The sequence below is a fragment of the Nanorana parkeri genome, unplaced genomic scaffold, assembly GCF_000935625.1.
Source record: "Nanorana parkeri isolate BGI_ZX_2015 unplaced genomic scaffold, ASM93562v1 scaffold915, whole genome shotgun sequence".
NCBI classification, from domain to species: Eukaryota; Metazoa; Chordata; class Amphibia; order Anura; family Dicroglossidae; genus Nanorana; species Nanorana parkeri.
In genome coordinates, this window is record NW_017307183.1 from 265,330 (window position 1) to 282,339 (window position 17,010).

A 17,010-nucleotide genomic window follows, 5' to 3' on the forward strand; every position below is an offset into this window, starting at 1 on the left:
TTTTTTAGCCTGGGAGAGAGAACTTGGTGAGACCTTCTCCTCTGACTCATGGGAGTCTGCTTGCGGCTCCATCTACCTAGCCACAAAGAGTGCCGACCTATGGGAGCTCTACCATAAGATATCTCTGAGATGGTACCTTACGCCATATCGCCTAGCGAAATTCGCGTCGACCAACTCGGCGTTGTGCTGGAGAGAGTGCGGGCAGACTGGTACCCTTCTCAATATCTTATGGGGATGTAAGTCCTTGACGAGCTATTGGAACAGCATTTTTCGGTGGCTATCAACGATAACGGGCTGCTTCACGGCCCCCAACCCAGCGCTTGGACTCCTACTCATAGGCATCGACCGCTTCCCGGTACCTTTCCGAGCCCTGGTTGTCCACACACTGCTGGCAGCTCAGCTCACAATAGTGAGACACTGGAGAAGTACGGTCAGTGTCTCTATTAGTGAAACACACCAAACTTTAACCCTACACTATGATCTGGAGAGACTTTATGCGATTAAAAGCGGCACCCTACCTTCATTCCACAAAAAATGGAAATGGTGGACTCCCACGATGCAATAATGTGTGATTCCTCTTTTCTTTACCTCTGTCTGTCTTTTCTACTTTTTCCTCTCTCTTCTCCCCTCCCTCTATACCCCTAGCGGTTTGTACTTATTGCAATGTAATGAGTCATAGCACCTTTGATAAATGTTTTGACAACCGCATCATCCCCTACTTCATAATGACATATGCCTGTATTTCTTCATTTTTGATTTACATGTATCCCACTTCTACTTGTACTGTACATGTTGTACTTTTGATGCACTCCACGTGCGTGATGTTCTGTTAAAACCAAATAAAAATTTACTTTGGAAAAAAAAACTAAAACATTATACCAAACAAAGAAAACAAGAGTGACCTGAAAAGGAAATTTAAAAAAAAAATACAACAGATTGAATACTACCTCTACATATTGTTTAAGAGCATTGAATCTATTTGGTGAAACTTGTTGCCTTTGAAACATAAACACACACATAAATGTATAGGACTGCCATTGAACAAATAGGTGATTAGCATTGGTATGCCAGTGTTTTAGGTGGGTTTTCCTGAGACAGTAAACATTGCAAAGACAGTTTCTTCCCAGCTATGCGATACATTAACAATGGCACACAAAAAGTTATTAAAACGCTAATGTGACTCGTTTCAAGGCAACTTTAGCTAAGCATTTACAAAGAAAATCTAAGAAACAAAATTTAATAATTTGTTTGCTTGACTAAGATTATTAAGCCAATTAAATGGCTTCTCCTTAGAGAAAGAAATACAAAAAGGTCCACAATACAGGTTTCTAGTGAAAGGGAAAAATAAAATTTCTCCTGCAAAATACAAATAGTAAAATGATTTAGAAAGACCTCAACAGCGTTGAAGCTCTACGCTGTTCCCAAAAACGATATCTCTTTCCTCTTCAAGCTTCTTATTTTCCCATTTCAAGAGTTTATTTTGGGCTTTTAAATCTGCTCCTTGAGCCCAGGACCTTGGCTGTTCCCGGCTTCTATGCCTTTGCCAAGAACCATGTTTGAGACCATTACCCCATCTTGCTGAATAAACTTCTTTACTGCTTGGTGCGGTTTGGGATTATTTAGAGTTCCTGTGCATATTGCCATTAACTACAACACAGTATCTCGCAATGTACCAAACCTTTTGCATGCAAAACAACAAATCAGGGCTTCTATGCCTTTGCCAAGAACCATGTTTGAGACCATTACCCCATCTTGCTGAATAAACTTCTTTACTGCTTGGTGCGGTTTGGGATTATTTAGAGTTCCTGTGCATATTGCCATTAACTACAACACAGTATCTCGCAATGTACCAAACCTTTTGCATGCAAAACAACAAAGAGCTGGCCTCCTTGCACCAAACCCTCTCTGAGAACATGGTGACCTACATTGCTGCACAACATTAACCATCCTAGAATGACTAGATCCCACACTATCATCATCTGAATTAAGTCCACTCACTATGGACTCATCTGTGTATCCTCTGCCATAGTATTAATATTTCCAACTACAGGGTCAGACACATTTTCCATTTCCATCTCCGAGTCAGTTTCAGTATCTGACACAACATCTTTGTCAGACTACTCAACATCTATAGCACATGCATTGCCTCTAACCCCAGAAACATTAACGGCAGTCACAACAGCAATATGGCTCTCTAACTGTTGTTTCGACTCAGTTTGGGCTAGACAATGAGAATGATCAACCTTTGTCCTCCGGTAGAGACCAGACAATTCTCTGATGGCAGCCTGGGCATCCATCAGGCTTTCAGACAACCATTCAGTCCTGCTGCTCAACTCAGTATTATAATTTACAGTACATTTACAGGTGAAACTCGAAAAATTAGAATATCGTGCAAAAGTTCATTTATTTCACTAATGCAACTTAAAAGGTGAAACTAATATATGAGATAGACTCATTACATGCAAAGCAAGATAGTTCAAGCCGTGATTTGTCATAATTGTGATGATTATGGCTTACAGCTCATGAAAACCCAGATCCACAATCTCAGAACATTTTGGGCAGTGTGGGCAGGTGCCAAGTCCTGCTGGAAAATGAAGTCAGCATCCCCATAGAGCTCGTCTGCGGAAGAAAGCATGAAGTGCTCCAAAATCTCCTTGTAGACGGCTAAGTTGCATTAGTGAAATAAATGAACTTTTGCACGATATTCTAATTTTTCGAGTTTCACCTGTATACTCAGTACTAACTTCAGCAGGCTGTTGGACAAGAGTTTTCAATTTCCAAGACATTCCATGTCTTTTGATTTCTCTATGATATTTTGGATTGCTGGATTTTGTCTGTTACATTTTGTTAATTTCTGTTATGAGTGTATCAATAAACGGAAAATGTAACAAATAAATATCAGGCAAGGTTTTCCTCCTTTTTTTTTAGTATCCTTTGTGAAACCCTAATCTTATTGCTTTCCCTGAATGTGCAGGGAATGAATGCTCCTTAGAAGTGGGTCAAAATTTTTCACTTCCTCAGGTCACGCCATATCAACATTGCTTGCCTGCAGGAGACCCACTTTTCAGCATCTTCTCATCCCAAATATTTTGATGTCCATTATCCACAAGTTTTCTTATCGACAGCTTCTACTAAACAGATAGGCGTCCTCATTGCATTTCATAGAAACACCCCTTCTCAGTGTAGTAAGCAAATCTCAGATCCAGCTAGTAGATATCTGCTTTTACAAGGTACTCTTCATGATTCAGATGTTACTATTCTTACTTATTACGCTCCTCATCCGAAACAGACTCCCTTCTTTTCTCACTTATTGTCCCTTGCTGACACTCGCTCTAAGAGCATGGTTCTGTTATATGGTGACTCCAATGTGGTACTTAACCCCAAGATAGATAAATTCCCCTGGGATCCCTCCTCTTCACAGGCTGAATCCACATCTCTCAAAACTTTATTGGATCGCCACAACTTGGTTGATGTATGGAGGGAGCTCTACTTTCTATTCACAGGAGGAGGAGGTTACAAAGCTTCTCTCTGACACCCACCTCACCACTTGACCCCTGGACCCTGTTCCCTCACCACTACTTCGGTCACCCTCATGCTCTATCCTACACTCTCTTACTCACATTTTCAATCTTTCCCTCTCTACTGGCATCTTTCCTTCCCCTCTAAAGCATGCGTTGGTCACCCCAATACCCAAAAAACCCTCACTGGACCCAACCAACCTCAATAATCTCAGATCTTACTCCCATTTACCTCCAAACTACTAGAACGCCTTATCTACAACTGTCTGAGCCGCCACCTCACTAATAACAACCTTCTGGACCCCTTACAGTTCGGCTTTCGCCCGTACACTCCACTGAAACCGTCCTTCTAAAACTCACTAATGACTTACTAACTGCTAAAAACAACGGCCACTACTCCTTACTCTTGCTATTAGATGTTTCTGCTGCTTTTGACACTGTTGACCACCAGTGATGGGCCGAACAGGCCCGAGTTCGGTTCGTATTCGAACATTCGAACGTCCGAAATGTTCAAACTCAATGCAAGTCAATGGGTGTAGAACTTCCAAAAACCACTGTCCCCTTTAAGAGGGCTTATATGCAAGTTATTGGCCATAAAAGGTGTATGGACATCCGCAGTCAATGGAAAAAAAAAGACAGTTGTAGCCCCATCACCTTCTGTGATGTGGTTACTAGACATTTAGTGATAGCCAGGGCTGTAGTCAGCCTGGCTGGATTTATAGTGGCAGTTATCTGGTTAATTCCAGGTGTCTGGCATTGCCTGTACCCCCCTGGGCGGAGTGTGACTCTGTCATATTGTGGGACAGCCAATGACAGATACTGTAGGGTATGTACAGTCAGGGCCGCCATCAGGCCCAGATAGCAAGGATAACTTGCTACAAACTTGTGGCAGGGTTAAATTGTAATTCTTGTTAACTTGCTGCACATATTCCTGGCAAGTTGTAGACTTGCAGAACACTTGCAGCACAAGTTCTGGTTGACACTTTTTGAATTTGTAGCAAATTTGTTTGGCAAGTCTACAGTAAGAGTCCTGCAGGTCTTAGCAAGAGCTCTGCAAGCTCGCTGGCCTGGAGACTTGCAATGCAGACTTGTAATTGTGCAACAAAATTGTGACGCTTGGCAAGTCTGCAAAAGTTTAGCAAGTCATTTTCAAACTTGCAGCCTAATTGCTTGCTATCTGGGAGGGGGATATGGCCGATACTCATGTAAGAGTCCCGGGCAGCCTGAGGGGCTCGGGAACCTTACATGGGTATCGGCCGATGGCTGTACAGGTACAGCTGAGCCGGTGGAGGCAGCTGGGGCCCGCACACTCCACTCCTCGTGGTGCCGCCGCTGACTGGCAGGGAGCGATAGTATGGTCTGCATCAGCCAGAGATGCAGATCACACTGATCCTCCACTGGACCACCAGGATAGTCCCCAAGTGCCCCACTGGACCCCAGGGATGCAGCCCCCCTTCCTGCAAAACAGGTAGGCAGGAGAGGGGGACATTTTTTAAATAACTTTTTATTGTTAATAGTTGTGTTTTATTATGTGCTTTTTAATGACTGTGTGTTTTTTTTAAGAGTTAGTTCACACCAGAAGCAGTGCGTTCCAGTCTGATTCTGGCCGGAACGCACTGCCTCGCAGTGCAAACTAACTCTTAAAAAAAGAACAGTGTGGCTCAGTGCGGTGCCTTAAAAATAGTGCTTGCAGCATTTTGATTACATCGCACCGGACCGCACTGACTTGCGATCCCGTGCGTGCGATCGCATTGCGGCCGGAGGGTGTGGCTACGGTGCCATTCACTTCAATGGCCCGCCACGTCCCCTCCAGCCCGGCAAAAAAGTGAGCCGGCGGCAATGAGAAGCAGTGAGTTCCGGCCAGAATCGGACTGGCTGCTTATGCTTTGAACTAACCCTTAATGGGCTATGGGTGTGTTTTTTTTAATGAGTGTGTGATGTGTGTTTTCATTACGCGTGTGTGTTTTTTTTCTTTAACCACTTCCCGCGGGTTCAAGTAATTGTATGTCATCCGCTGGAAGTGGTTATACCAAGAACACGGCTGTTCCTGAAGCCATGTTCTTGTACCGTGTTAAACAGCCGGCGATTGCTGTTTAAATACAAGCGATCCGGTGTCTGTACAGGTGCTGGATCGCTTGTACGATGCGGCACTGTCTCCCCTCCACGGCTTTATCAGATTCTGACCGATCTTTTGGATAATTTGGATCCAGCGCCTCACCTCTCCTTGTTCCAAACCTTTACAATGGTGGTCAGTGCACCCCCTTCCTCAAATCTTGGCGGCGGCAGGGGTGACCGCAGGTGGGAGACTGAACAGGAAGGTTCATGGTGATGTTGCAGGCAGAAGTGCCTTTTGTACAGCTCTCCTATTCCCACACAAAAGGCATCAATCGGAAAAATAAACACTTTTTTCTAAAATTGGTGAAACAAAGGGCTAAAAACTTTTAGTTACATTAATTTAACAGTTCTTGTGCTTTAACCTTTCAGATTTGTGGGTATAGTGCAATGATTCCAACAATGCCAATCTAAGAAATGTACTCAGCTTAGGTGCTGTATATAGCTATATTACAGGTGATAAACTAGATATATACAGGATTATCAATCCAGGGGAGTTCCATAACGTCTTTAATAGAAGTAACTGGAGACGACAGTCATTTTCTCCAGACAACTTTCCAAAGCCCTGCACAAACTCAGCTCGTCTTTGTCTTTCACTCATACATACCTTTCCTATTGAGTGACAAAAATAGAGCATTTTTGTAACATTTTGTTTACTGGACTAATACGGCTTACCCGTATGTGTGAATATTACCCGTATGTGTGTGTGTATACATGTGTATATATATGTGTGTGTGTATATATATATATATATATATATATATATATATATATATATATATATATATATATATATATATATATATATATATATATATATATATATATATACACACACATATACAAATACACACACATCATGCAAGTAGAAGTTAATATCTATAAAAACTACCACTAAGTTCCTTGTAAATCCATAACCACTAAAAAAAACTATAGGAGTTATTCACACCGGAGGCGAAGGATCCAGTCGTAGCTCCGGCTGATCCTTTGGCTCGCTTCGGCCACCTGAGCCCTTCGGTTCAGTCGAACTGAAGGAGTGCTGTACGGGCTATTCACTATAGCCCTACAACAGCCAAGCGGCTTAGCCAAGCCGAACCCATATGCTTCGACAGAGCTGAGACGTATTCACAGCCGAAGCGTGGAGAAAGGTTGGACGAAACCGACCGATCTCCTCGAAAATGACAGCTGGGCGGAGCCAGCCATGATCTCATGGCTCACTCTGCCCAGTTGTAATGATAGATCAGCGTCCCCAAATGACCTAGGGATGCTGATCTGTCATTAAACAATAACAACTGGGCAGAGCCGGCCGTGGTGTCACGGTCGGCGCTGCTCAGTTGCTATTCATTAGTTGCTATTCAGTTGCTATTCATTAATAGAGAGAGAGAGAGATATATATATATATATTAGGCATGTCCCGATACCACTTTTTTAAGACCAAGTACAAGTACTTGCACTCATGTACTTGCCGATACCAAAAGAATGACTGGACTATGGCTAACAGAATGGCTAGTTCCTTGGCTGTCATAATGAGATTTGAGATGCATTTGAGATTTTTAATCTTTTTGGAAAGTGCATATTTGAATTTACACAAAAAATATTTACATAATCTGCTAAAGTGTACACCTTCTACAAAAATAATAAACAAATACACTATTTTTGCATATTCAGGACAAAGTGAAAGGCAACTTCATCTTGGAGCTACTTGTTGGATACCTCCCTTCCATTGTCATCACTGCTGCTAACTTTATTCTTCCAATGTTCTTCAATATCACCATCAAGTGGGAGAAGTACACCTTCAGCACAGAAGTCAGGTTCACGCTTATCAGGTCTGTATTACCACATGGACTTTCTACTTAGTCAGATTACTGTAGTTATACGTAGTTTACAGTTAAAGTGACACTAAACTCAGGAGTTAAATCTTCAAGTACCCCAACTATTAAAAATGTAGCTTATTTGTGTACCACTCTTTAGATCCTCAGCTCATTTCTGAATTTGTGCTGACACTGTCCTTTTTTCTGGAGGGTGGCTACTTTTGTTCCCCATGGTTCCTGTGTGTGTTGTAAAGTAGCCACTGCTCTAAACTCGCTCCCGTGATGGACTATAATCTCATGTTTTGTTTGCCAATTTGTATTGAAATTATAGTCTATAACGGGAGCGAGCTTTGAGTGGTGGCTACTTTACAACGCACAAAGGGAGCATGGGCACAAAAGTAGCCACCCTCCAGAAGGAAGAACAGTGTGAGCACAAATTCAGAGATGATTTGAGGATCCACAGCCGAGTGATGAACAAATAATAGACAGTATTGTTAATAGTTAAGATACTTAAAGTGACATTAAACCCTCAGATTTTTTAACATAAAACAATACTGTAATGTGTGCCTTACTGTAATCCATGGTCATTTCCCTTCACTTTGCTGCTCTTCCTTTTAAATCTGCATCTGTTCTCATGCTGGGCAGAACTTCTGTTTTGCAGCAGACTGCCTTGTCTCTGGAATGGCTACATGGTGTCTGTGTATAGGTTTGCAACCTGAGCCAGCACTACAGGAAGAGGCAGTCAGCTGCAAAGGGAAGTTCTCCCCAAGCATGAGAAGACATGAGGATTTAAAAGGAAGAGCAGCAAAGAGAAAAGAAACTACCATGGAGTACAGTAAGGTACACATTACAGTATTGTTTTATGTTAAAAAATCTGAGGGTTTAATGTTACTTTAATAAATTTTTAAGATTTAACTCCTGAGTTTAGTGTCACTTTAAACATAGTTATTGAACCACACGTCTCTTGTTCAGTTATGATTTTTCTATTTCTAGCTATTGCAATAATGTATATTCACATGACATGAAAAAAATATAAAAATATTAGAATATCTTTTAGTATTGAACATGCTAAATAAATACCATATATAAAAACTGTACAATCCTTTAAAGTGAAGTATTGAGAAAAATAATCCACTCTAGGTAAACTTTACACATTGTGAGGATCCATATCTGCAATGTTTTATAGATAGTGAGATAAGCTCAGGGGCAGGGCCCTCCTTACCATCTTGTCTTGAATTGTATTGTGATTGTAATGTCTTCCTTATATTGTAAAGCGCTGCGCAAACTGTTGGCGCTATATAAATCCTGTATAATAATAATAATACTACATTCAAGGTCAATGGATGGAATCTTTTAAAAGCAGTACTACGTGAATGGTTGTGCCTTACAGCCGTGGCAAAAAAAAAAAAATGCTAATTTTTTCACCCCTACCTTGCTGCCTTTAACATACTCACCTTTCCTTCGTTCTGGTCTCCGTCCGGGGCGGCGCCCCCTCAGCAAGGGCGTCATCTGGCTCCTCCATCATTCCTGGCTTAAGGCACCAGATTCAATTGCCTGGTGTCAGTTCAATGTGTAGACGCCGATACAATGCCAGGATCGTGTTGACCGAAAAAAGAAAGCAAACACCATAGCGCGTACCATCCAGCTCCCTGATGAAGTCACGCTCAGCTCCCTGATGAAGTCACGCTGGATGTAATGCGCATAGGGCGGAGCAAGTTAACTATATGTGTTGGGAATTACCATTATACACTCTTCCATGCTGATTCATGAACTGAATATCACACTTTGTCACCTTGTAACAAGATCATTGATGGGATACAGATCCTGCTATAATTCAGTGAGTTAGTCTGTGGCAGCTAATCACCTTATCCTCAGCTGTGATCCTTAGATGCACATCTTTTCTGAGCATACGTGTTACAGTTTGAACTGACCTAAAATGGATTCAGCTCAGATTACTGACACACTCACACAAACAGTCACTGAGTTACAACTGGAAAATCAAAATCTTAAGTCTTGTTTGTCACAGAACCTCACTAACAGGTCCTCCCCTATTGAACAACCTGAACCAAAGGTTATGCCACCTGATACTTTCTCTGGAGACAGGAAGAAATTCAGAGAGTTTATAAACGCATGTATACTGATGTTCAACAGAAACAAACTTTTCAACAGAAAGAGTCAAAGTTTGTACTACTATATCCTTTTTAAGGGGTGAACCCAGAGCCTGGGCAAACACCTTCCTAGAAAGGGAGGATCCCATTTTGGATTCGATTACTGATTTCTGTACCTCAATGTGTTTATTATACAAAGATCCTTGCAAACAAATTACTGCAGAAACTGCGTTACATTCATTGAAACAGGGGAAAAGACCTGTAGAGGACTACATAGCTGAGTTCAAAAGATGGTCCACTGAATCTGAGTGGAATAATATTACTCTAAGGAATAAATACAGACTGGGCCCATCTGAAACAGTTAAAGATGAACTTGCCAATAACAGAATTACCCGCCACTCTAGATGGATTAACTCAACTCAGCGTCTCCATAGATAGACGTCTATGAGAAAGACGGGCAGAGAAATCTTTGGGGATTACATACAGTCCTCACAAGGTTAACCCTTGTGACAGAGACGCCAATGGAAATTGGCACCGTTAAAGGGGCTCTCACTCAAGCTGAGAGACTTCGATGAAGAAACCTACAGCTTTGCATGTATTGCTTTTCTGCTGAACATGTAGTTGCTAATTGTCAATTGTTGAAGAAGAAGAATCTTGGTGAGTCACATCTCATATGTAAAGTAATACCCACTAATCTTTCCTCTAATTATTTTAAAATCAATTTAATTTTACAGTGGGACCAAAGAAGGATGGAGGCCATGGTTGATACCGGTGCCTGCGGAAATTTCATCGATTTGAATGTTGTAAATACTAAAAAAAATGCCAACAATTAAAAAAGCAAATTCTGTCTCAGTCAGAATCATTGATGGTGCCACATTAGATTCAGGACCCATTACTCATCAAACTCAACCCATCATGGTTATCTCTAAACGATAACCATGTTGAGTTCATGACTTTTGATGTTATCCTCTCTCCACATTTCCTAATCTTTCTTGGTCTACCTTGGCTTCTCCTACGTAAGCCCATGTTTCTCCGGGACAAATTACCCCTCGAATTAAACTCAAATTACTGTTCAGATACCTGCTTCTGCTCTACTTCTCTTTTACAGATACAGTGGATGAAAAGCCAGAGATTATTACTGGAATAATCTCTGACTTTTCCATATCAGGACTTTAAAGATGTTTTTTTGTAAAAAGAAAGCAAAGCACTACCCCCGCATAGACCATACAACTGTCCTATTGGTTTACTTCCAGACAACAAGATACCAGCTGTTCCCTTATATCCACTATCTCAACCAGAGCTTGGACATCTGAAAGAATATTTACAAGACAATCTGAAAAAAGGTTTTATCCGACCATCATCATCTCCCGCAGGAGCTGAAATGTTTTTTGTGCGAAATAAAGACCACAGCCTTAGGCCTATCATTGACTATCGAGAACTCAACAAAAAAACATAAAAAAAAGCTTTTAGAACGACTTCAAAACAGCTTAACTATTCACAAAATTGGATCTAAAAGGTGCATACAACCCAATATGTAAAAAAAGCCAGAGATGAGTGGAAAACTGCCTTTCGTACCAGATATGGGTTTTATGAATACTTTGTGATGCCATTCGGCCTATGCAATGCCCCCGCGGCATTCCAGTATTTCATAAACGACATTTTCTGTGACTTGCTAGATATACAGTATGTGTTGTCATTTACCTTGATGATAGCCTCATCTATTCCAGTAATGTGGAGGACCATCGCAAACATGTACGATGGGTCCTATCAAGGACTGAGTAAAAGATAGACACTGGCGCTCCAAAGCAAATCCAGTACGTCTATTTATTCACGTACTTGTTGCAAATGCAAAACACAAGATACAACATTTCGGGGTCTCACAGGATCCCCTTCATCAGGCAAACAAGTGAATCACTTGTTTGCCTGATGAAGGAGATCCTGTGAGACCCCGAAATGTTGTATCTTGTTGTACTTTGACGGAAGCCACCCGTTGACACCTGCTGCACCCACTTCTTATCTTATCAGCGGTTCTGAGTGCGATGGGTACACGGACTGTATCCTATCAAGACTGAGGGCACATAATCTGTATGCAAATCTTGAGAAATGCATTTTCGAAACTACCACCATTTCCTTCCTGGGATACATTGTTTCAAATGAAGACATGCAGATGGATCAAGGAAAGATAAGCTGTATCCTCAATTGGCCTCAACCACATACTAGAAAAGCGCTACAAAGGTTTTTGGGATTTTCAAACCTTTACCGAAAATTCATTAAAAAAAATTCTGCCATGGTTAAAACGTTAACGCAGCTAACAAGTTGTACCGCAAAGTTCCTTTGGGATAACATGGCTCAACAAGCCTTCGAGAATTTGAAACATTGTTTCACCACAGCCCCTATTCTCCATCTACCTGATCCTCAACTTCAATATATATTGGAAGTTGACTCCTCACAACACCCAATAGGAGCCGTTCTCCCCTTCAACCAGTGGCCTTCTACTCACACTCTTTAAATGTGGCTGGAATAAACTCTCCTGTGGGTGAAAAGGACCTCTTGGCCATCAAATCAGCTCTTGAAAATTGGAGACACCTATTAGAAGGCACTCAGTTACCTAGACAGCTCTGTCTCTGCAGTGATGGATTGATTCTTTTCTGAGCATAGGTATTACACTGCCCCCCCTTTGCTTAATGAGAATGACAACTGGTGATATGTTATCTGAAGATCCTCCACAGCAGAGCTGCTCAGGCAAGCTGCTGAGGGCTAGGGGAGAGGACAGCACATTGAAAATGTATCTTACCAGTGTCAAAGCTACTAGTGCACTGACCCTTAATACATTACTGTGCATGCTATATTTCATGAAACGTGCTGCCTATAATATGCCTCAATCTCTGTGTGCAAAACTTTAATGGTGGCAGTGAGCCAATTACATGAGTAAGTATATGTGTGTGAGAGTGGGAGTGTGTGTGGGAGGATAAAGATTCTGTAAAATGTGGCCATTAACTGCATACTGGTCTCAGGACTGCAAAAGAAGAATTTTGAATAAGTTTGCCAATTATAGAAAAAAACGTTACTTCTGTAGCCCCTACATGAGTTGCTACAGGATCAAATACATGTCTGCTTGTAAATAGTTAATCGCTACGGTGCAGCCTGTGATACAGAGAGACTTGCAGTGCAAAACCAGGGAGAGATTGTGCTGTGAGGAACTGTAAATACTAAGTTTCCCACAAGGCTGTGCTTTGAGTAGGAGGAGTGGGCTGAGCTGGAGTTCCTGAGCACGCTCTGTACGGGGAGATCCAGCAGACTGAGCAGTACTACAGGTGAAACTCGAATAATTAGAATATCGTGCAAAGTTCATTTATTTCACTAATGCAACTTAAAAGGTGAAACTAATATATGAGATAGACTCATTACATGCAAAGCAAGATAATTCAAGCCGTGATTTGTCATAATTGTGATGATTATGGCTTACAGCTCATGAAAACCCCAAGAACCCCAAATCCACAACCTCAAAAAAGTAGATTATTACATGCAATCAATAAAACAAGGATTGTACATAGAACAATATCGGACCTCTGAAAAGTACAAGCATGCATATGTACTCAGTACTTGGTTTGGGCCCCTTTTGCAGCACTTACTGCAATTACTTTTGCATGATATTATAATTATTCGAGTTTCACCTGTATGTGTGTTGCTGGCGTTAATACACTGGGAGTTATAGACCCTGTGTGGACCTACCGAGTTTAAAGCAAACCAGGAGAGAGGTTTACCCGGTCTGCTGTATCCAGTACTGTTTGGATGGTCGTTTCCAGAGAGACACAGTGCAATCCAGTACAGTGGGGAAACCGCTGCCTGGACGAGTCTTCACATCCTGTGATTGAGAGATCCGCGGGAAACACTGTATTCTATGTTGTGTTGAGAGACCGCTTCAGCGTATTCTTATTATTATAATAATAATACAGGATTTATATAGAGCCAACAGTTTGTGCAGCGCTTTACAATATAAGGAAGACACTACAATACAAGACAAGATGGTAAGGAGGGCCCACAATCTAAAAGACTACAGCAACGAGGACCAAAGGGGGTTGGCTGAAGAGGAAGGAGATGCACGCCTCTCACTGACTGACTCAGTAACTAGAGAAGAAGCCCAGGAACTGGTGAGAGGCCTCTGGCCATAAGTATTCACCACAAGTAACTACTTCTGTAACACAGTATGGGCCCCAATGATGCCTAGCCTAGACTATTGCTTCTGGCCAGTAGTATAGAGTACTGGGGGACTTCTGGGACTGAGTCATTAGCAAATTCAGTATCTAAAGTCACAGACAACTATCCAGATAGCTGCAGAGTGTCAGAATACTAGAAGTGTATTTGTTGCATGTTATCTATCTCTGTTATTGCTTTGCATTCACTTTATTGGCCAATTATAGAACACTATGAAGGGAATTTATCAAAACTGGGGCAGACAAAATCTGGAGCAGCTGTGCATGGCAATCTATCAGCACCTCTCTCTCATTTTCAAATCTTAACTGAACAAACTGAAAAGAGAAGCTGATTGGTTTCCATGCACAGCTGCTCCAGATTTTGTCTGCTCCAGTTTTGATAAATTCCCCTCATTCTGTTTAGTAAAGCTTTTATAAAACTTCACAAGGTGTTTTGGTGTGCTGTGGATCCTATCTGGGCGGTAAATCCTAGTTTGGGGACAGAAGAACCAGTGTATTCCAGTGGCTCCTTTGAGGGTGAGCGCTTCACCTCATTTTGAAAGGAAATGCAAAATGGTTTGTATAGCAATTATCAATTTTTAACTTCACCAGTGTTTTTCTTTAAAATTAGCAGGATAGGGAATACAAACTAGATAGAATCATGCGTTATACTTCACAATTCTCTCTTCACAGGTGTGTGTTCCTTCGCCTTGCCAGTCTGGGAATGCTGCTCTATTCTCTTTGGGACAATATCACCTGTAGTGGAAATAAGGAAAGTGAAAAATGCAAATGTGGATATAATTATGAAGATAACCATGTAAGACTGCTAAGTAAACATTTTAACACATAAATGTTCATTAAATTGGTAGCAGACTGCATCCAGTTAGGACACCAATCAGACATGATTAGACTCTCAATCAGCTGTTTATTCATCTAACACGCACATCCACTTGATAAAGCAGTGTGGACAAACCCTCCAAAGGGAAATATGTGTAGCAACATTCTAAGTTCCAAAGCTGGCCATACACCTTACAATTATCTGCAGATTTTCTGTGGTCAGATGGAAAAGGTGCAACAGATTCCTCCATCTACACTGTGTGGATGGAGTAATCTCCACCTGGGCCAATCTGTTGCACTTTTTCCATCTGACCACAGAAAATCTGCAGATAATTGTAAGGTGTATGGGCACCTTTACTCTCCTATATTTTACAGCAATAGAGGTATAAGTATTAGTGTCACATCTGTGCGGTGGGGGCTGGGCTGTCTTATCAACAAGTAGTATGGAAGTTCTAATACTCTATTACTTCTGCTGACTTAAACCAGAACTCTGTGGCAAAAAAATTATTAACTCTTGCAGTGGGAATACCCCCACACTGCAATGGTTAAGTGTCCATTTCGCTCTAGGTAAAAAAAAAAAATAGTTCTACTCACCTGATCCTTGGAACCAGCCAGCTGTGACAGCGCTCCCCGGAAGGAGAACTCTCTGGAGTTCTTTAAAATTGAGGTAGTGGTATAGTACTGGGGACCGAGGATGGGATTTTCTGATTCTGATTTTTTGGGATACTACATAGCCTATTTCTTACTTGAACAGTGAAAGGGTGGCATTTTAAACATTTAATATACAGATTCATGTACAATCAGCACATACACAGCTTAACATATACATCAATAGAAATGTAGTATGGTGCTTATAATGAAATATATAACAATTAGTTTATATAAATTCGGACACAGAAATTTTAGTTTATGCTGTTCTTGTATTCTATGGGTCACTATTTAACCACATCCCTGAGAATACAAAGGAACACAAAAGACAGCGCCCTCTCCCCTTGAAGCATGTCTATTAAAACAAATATATAAAAAATGGTTAAAAATAATTACTCACAAACCACAGTCAATCATAAGCATAAGATGTAATATCCACTTCCAAAAAGGCTCATAACACCACAATGCAGTAGCTATACGAAGAACTACATCCACTGGACCAGTCAGCTGTTGCTTCTTAGGAAGCTCTAAGCAACTAACATGTTTCTGGGGTGTACCCCCTTCATCAGAGTTCCTTAGCATGCTTCATTAGGAGAGGGTGCTGTCCTTTGTGTTTTCTTTGCATGTATCTGAAAACCTCACTGTTGTATGTGGCTAGCTGCAATCCTCAATGAAGATTTCTATATGAAGTTGTAGTTTGTAAGATATTTATGTATATCCCTAAAAAATACCTATATTTGCCCACAACCCCAGTCAAGGTACACAAGCTGAATCATATCTGAATTGGCAAATGCTACCACCACTCACTTCCATCCACCTGTTTTTCATCAGATTGTCTTTTGTGATCACCTTAAAATGAACAAATGTCTACTAAGTATACTATGTAGACCAGTTGCGCATTTATACAAGGTAATCATATGCCGCCATAATAATAGTAATAACACCTGGAATTAACCAGATAAATGCCAACTATAATGCAGTCAGACTGACTACAGCTCTGGCTACACAAAATTTCTAGTAGCCACTCCACTAAAGGTCGTAGGGGAGCTGAGGAGCATAGGAAATTTGTATTTATTTCCTATGCCCCTGAGCTCCATCTAATGGTCTATTATGCAATATTTTCCTAAAGTTATATTCAACTTGAAAAGAGTATATACTAAGAATGTTTGTTCTTGCCTCCATTTGCACAGAACAAACGTTCACACAGTTTCACAGGTTGAATGGCTCTGCAAATTGTTTTTATATACTCCCATTGGTGTGTTTTATGATGGTGGCATTTGGCCCATAGTAGACTCACTGCAAGTTTTCTAGGGCCGTTATTACAAAAAAACTTTTTTTTGTTACCAATAAACTATTAAATATCACAGAAGACAGCAGAGTACTATTTATTCCTACTTCTTTTGGTTTTTGATATACACGATTTGGTGGGTAGCAGCAACCTGAAAAGTAAAGGTGAGTCTGCCCTGTAGGTATTTTTAGTATTCTTTGCAAAAATCTGTATATTCTCCTTTTTGTATCTAAATTAACACCTAACTGCCAACAAGTTTCTGACAAGTCCTGTAGGCCTATGGCAACTGTCACCTCTGTGGGGCAAGCCATCTTTTGAGACTCTATGCTGCTAGGTGCAAAACTGTTTACAATCGATTGTCATTTTCCAGAGATCAGATGGATTAGGTTTCATCTCTAAAAAAGTCCAAAAAAATAGATGCAGGGATATTAAATGATCTTTTTTGATAGTATGCACTTCAAGCTTCATTCAGATGTACAATATACTGGTATATTC

At 41.0% G+C, this 17,010-nt stretch overlaps 1 protein-coding gene across 1 annotated transcript in view; it reads left to right on the forward strand.

The window, feature by feature from the left end:
* The window catches only part of TMC4 (transmembrane channel like 4), a 186,859-nt gene that overhangs the window by 114,230 nt on the left and 55,619 nt on the right, over positions 1–17,010 (forward strand). The window contains exons 10-11 of the mRNA XM_018566084.1: positions 7,299–7,456; positions 14,436–14,559. Coding sequence (XP_018421586.1) covers positions 7,299–7,456; positions 14,436–14,559 — 282 coding nt within the window. The remainder of the gene's footprint in view (positions 1–7,298; positions 7,457–14,435; positions 14,560–17,010) is intronic.